Source organism: Neolamprologus multifasciatus, chromosome 20, assembly GCF_963576455.1.
Source record: "Neolamprologus multifasciatus chromosome 20, fNeoMul1.2, whole genome shotgun sequence".
NCBI classification, from domain to species: Eukaryota; Metazoa; Chordata; class Actinopteri; order Cichliformes; family Cichlidae; genus Neolamprologus; species Neolamprologus multifasciatus.
The window spans coordinates 30,170,909-30,175,675 of NC_140458.1; the positions used below are offsets into that span (position 1 = coordinate 30,170,909).

At 39.4% G+C, this 4,767-nt stretch overlaps 1 protein-coding gene across 1 annotated transcript; it reads right to left on the reverse strand.

Moving 5' to 3' along the window:
- Positions 1 to 104: 104 nt before the first annotated feature.
- emp3b (epithelial membrane protein 3b (MAM blood group)) lies at positions 105 to 2,784 on the reverse strand. Its single transcript, XM_085145848.1, has 5 exons — positions 2,662 to 2,784; positions 1,623 to 1,710; positions 1,428 to 1,530; positions 1,193 to 1,333; positions 105 to 631 (listed from the first exon to the last, which is right to left on the reverse strand). The coding sequence occupies exons 2-5, from the start codon at positions 1,698 to 1,700 to the stop codon at positions 468 to 470; spliced, it is 486 nt and encodes a 161-aa protein (XP_085001974.1). The 5' UTR covers positions 1,701 to 1,710; positions 2,662 to 2,784; the 3' UTR covers positions 105 to 467.
- Positions 2,785 to 4,767: the final 1,983 nt, after the last annotated feature.

Consider the following 4,767-nt stretch of genomic DNA (forward strand, 5'->3'; position numbering starts at 1 on the left):
CCAGTTAGGTTTCCCTGTTTAGTTTATGGTTGACATGGCAACAGCCTCAGCAGTGTACCTCCCTGATGTAAAGCTGGTTTGAAAACATAATAGAGACTTAAAGCTTTGTGGTTTTGTCCGAAATTTATTAAGAATATATATATTTATACATAAAAAAAAATATTAGGGGAATAGGCAAATTAAAATAAATTCAAATGCCTCTTAATAAGGCCAGTGTCACTTACTTATGGATTACTTTATGTGGTTAGCACATGACAGTGAACAGTAAGTGAATAACAAAATACTTTTTGCAGTGAAAATGTCTCAAAATAGGCAAGCATTAAACCTTTTAAATCCTAAGTTTTTTTCCCCTCTCAGCATACATGTCTATACAAATAAAAACAGCAACATTTTAAGAAACATAACATAGGCACGTGCCTCTTTCCAACAATGGGTGGGGTTGACATTGTGTTCCTTTTTTTAGATCACTACTTCTTGCGCAGATGGATGTATAAGACGCCGCTACACAGCAACAATGGGACACACACCCAAGCCAGGATGAAGCAGTAGCCAAAGTGTCCTGTCAGCTTTTCTTCAAGGATTTCCTTGTTGTGTATTGCGTAGATGAGCGCTGCAGAAAAGGCTGTCAGGCCTAAAACACATACACAAAAAAACCATACACACAATAATAATTGGTTAATGGGTCAGATAGTAGAAACATTTGTAGTGTTAGTACCTACTAATTAGGTCACATAAAGTATAGTGGGTGCAACAACAGCATATACTTTGGATGACCAACACAGATCCATGCCATTCATATTTTATCAGGAGTAGTGGTTACTGCCTCAAAGAAGACATTTAAAAACAGAAGTGATCTCAAATATTTCAGGTGACATGTTTAAAAAAAATAAATGCACATATTGTAAGTGACAGAGGAGAGGGAGGTCTGGGGATCTCTGCTTAGACTCCCACCCCTGCTTTCCAGATAAGTGGCAGAAAATAGATGGATATATTATTATCATTATTATTATTATTTTAATAGTATAAGTCAAAGAAACTTCAGCATTAATCAACCAGATACCTTTCCACAAGTAAGTTATTGTAATAGGCTGGAGTAGCATAATAATAAGCACTCTTTAATTTGTCATAGTTTTCAAATGCCCTGATCACACAGTGGCACTATATTTTGTAAGCTCCTTCACTCCACTGTTACCTGCAAAGATTTGACACAGTCCGGTGAAGTAGAAGAGACCGCCCCTAGACATGGTGAACAGCAGACCCAGGAACACCAGGAAGGAGACCGATGAGAAGACCACCGAGAGAACCATTAAGGCCTGCACTGCCTGGAGCCATTCTGAAGAAGTAAACCATTCCCTGAGTCACATTTTTACCTTTAAGGGAGAGCTATTTCATTTTACAGCAATATACAATCTGGAACAAAAACTTACGAGTTTCAGTGTTGGGTGAACACAGCCAGCTTTCTGTGGAGTTGTCATACCTGCAGCTGTGCCATAGGTCTGAGGTTTCCATCCCTTCCCACACCCACCAAGACTTAAAAACAGAGATCAGACATTACACACAGAGTCAGCTATTTCACACATATGAAAAATAAACACTCACCACTTCCTAAAGTTGACTGTTACCTTCTCCATGGTTGCAATAATCAGGATTGCCAGAGTGATGAGATGCAGCAGGGTGACAAACATCAGCAGGTACGGCATTTTTAATTACCTGCCAAAATCAAACACAACATTTTTTTTTAGGTTTCCTGAGCTACTGGCATCCGGCGCAGTAAAGGAAATTGTGTGTGAAGCTTTTAATGTGTTTGTTGGTTCCACAGTGAAAGCCAGTGTTGGGCACCTTTCCTGTTTTTGAAACTTTAAATGGAAAAATCTGAGGAGCTGAACAGAGTTTTCTCTGTGTTACATAAGACCACAGAGAAGTGATTTCTAAAACTTCTCTTTGACTGGGCATGTGTGTTTACAGCCTACTACAGCAAAATAACCTGTGTGGACCCAGTGAAATCTAAATGGCGCCAAAATAATTACTCAGTTAACCTCTCTGCTCCTCTGAAGGTTTCTTTCATCATGAAAGGGTTAATGGTCTGTAATTAATCCACATTTAAACGCAGATTGAATCCAAATCTACTTGTAAACTTGGAGTAAATCAGTCTGAGGGGAAAAAAGATTTGACATTGTACTTTAGTGTACCAAACTGCTAAACTGGCTGTCACAGCAGCTAATAGTTCTTTTATTTCATAATAAATAGAAATTCAAGAAGACAAAAAGCAGAGGAGGAGGAAGAAGGAGGCTTACAGGAAAAGAAGAAACAGGAAAAAATTGCCTGTAAAGATCTTTATCTGAAGGAGAGGACAATTTGGATGGGCGGTGGAGTCACAATTACTTTCAAATTATGTCATTACGCTTGAGTTCACCCATCGCATTAAAGTGCAAAGAAAAAATCAACTGAAAACGATCATTTTTGTGCAAGAAAACTCAAATACAGGCATTACAGTAACACAGCATGTGATACAATCACTGCCTTTAGCCAGGCTGATAACTGACGTGGTCTACAAATTGTTAAATGTGATGAAACGTTATGTTGCTGGTACCTTGTTAAATTACATGATTTAACAAGATATTTAGAGAAGTTGCATCAAAATTCAAAGAAAGCTCTACTTACCCTGGATGTGGCTTATTCACTTGAACTAGATCTCAGCAGCGTAGCAGCAGCTTCCCCGCTCTACACTATAGTAGCCCCTCTTGGTGGTCCACTCTTTTCTCGCTTAGCCACACCCCCTTTATTTTGGTCACTTACTTCCAAAGTTTCCAGGGTGAACGCCTATTTCCTCTCTGCAGCACAGAGCTCCCTTTTGCCCTGACTCGTCACCATCCAAAAAAAGTCTCAAGTGAGACCCGCCTATATGCAGTGGAGACACATAAAACCACATGAAAAGATTTTTTCAGTAAACAGACCACTTAAAGTGCTCTCCGGTGTACGTGCTGCCCTACCTCACTCATTCATGTTGGTGTAGACATGAAAAATAAACACTCAGCTGCAACATAGCCAGTAGAGACTGACTTGGGCGCGATAAAACAAATGACATAGACTGTTCACGCACTTATATTAATATGAAAACACTGTTTGGAGCAAGGGTGTCAAACATAAGGCCACGAGAGCCAAAACTGACTCCAATCCAGCCCATGGCATGAGTTTGGAAAATGTGAAGGAAGGGATCAGTTTTGAACTTGAACTTGAAAAGTAATTAAGTAATAGAAAAACAATTAAGTTTGACAGAATTTTTTTTTCACTAACTACTATATAAATTTCAGTTTTTCATTTTAGCAAGAAAAAAATTCTTGGGACTTGGCAGCAATTTGTTTTCTGGGCAGTTAGCTACCAGAGCCTTTCCTGCAAGTGCACGTGCGCGTTTATTTATTACAACTTCAACCCAAAGAGTCGTGCAGACCAATTTCATTCCTTTTTACAGCAGAATATCTTTATCATGTAGACGTACAGTGGGAATTGCACATCTTTTAAAATGTATTAAGATATCTCAGTTATGATTATATAAATGAAATTGAATTGAACTGGATCAAAGTGGATTGTATGTGGCCCAGAATGTAAAATGAGTTTGTCATCCCCGGTTTAGACATTCGAATCTAGTTTTTAAGTAAGGATGTCTCTGAATGATGAATGTCTTACAAACATTTTAATTTTGCACACATATATGATAGCCTGTGGTATATAACCACATAACTATTCAGTACATTTTTAAAGCCATAAAACACAAAACAGCCAACAAAACAGAAACTGTTCAGCTTCAAAGAAAAAGTAGTGCCTCGGCCCATCAGCCAACACTTTTCAAAAGGTGACATTTTTAATTTGAAGGCAAGTGGTGTCCCTCTCCAAAGTTTCACAGGGAGAGAGCAGAGTTGTTGCAGAGTGTTTGTAGACAAGTTATCGTCTTCTGTGCAAAATTTGGGCGACTGCAGCAATCTGCTAGCGACCAAAGTAATGTCAAGGAGATTTTACGGATACCTCTTTGTGACCAATTTCAACTTGCAACTGCCCTCTGGTAACCATCGTCAGCCAGGCTGGGCATATAGATTTATCCATCGCCTGAGTGAGTGGGGCCTTATTAAGTCAGATCCACCCGCTCAGGTGGTAGAGCGGGTGGATCTGACTGTGACCCAGTCCAGATGTTGATAAGTAGGGCCAGGTGTTGCCTATCAAATGCACTTGATTTAAGAGATCCATGAAAAACTATGATAGCTCTATAAAAGCTGAAGTTCTGGCAGCATTCAGCTGCATGCACACAGTGTTAACACAATGCCACAATATTCTCAGGAGTGGACATTCCAGCAAAATTCACCCCAAGGTCAAACCATGCAATGCTTAGGGAAATCCCACAAAACCCAAGAGCTACATCTGAGACTCTACAGGCCACAAAAAGACTTTAAAAGTTGAAGTTCATGACAGCACAATTAGAAAAAGACTGAACAAGTATGGCGGTTTGTTTGGAAGTTTAAAAGCGCTGCCAAGAGAAAAGTTTCTTCTCTCTCTAAAAAAACCCTAAAACAAAACATAGAAACACAGCTTAGGATTGAAAGGTTGCACCTAAACAAATCCCAGCACTTCCCCAGGCCTGCAGTTTGTGGAAGTTATAACAAAGACATATTTTCCCCAACAGATTTGTATAAATTTGGAGTAAAATAGATTTTTACTGCTGCAGGAAAGTCTGGAGGGTTGCTGGCCTAACAATGGCTTTTAGAGCTGTCCTCTGGG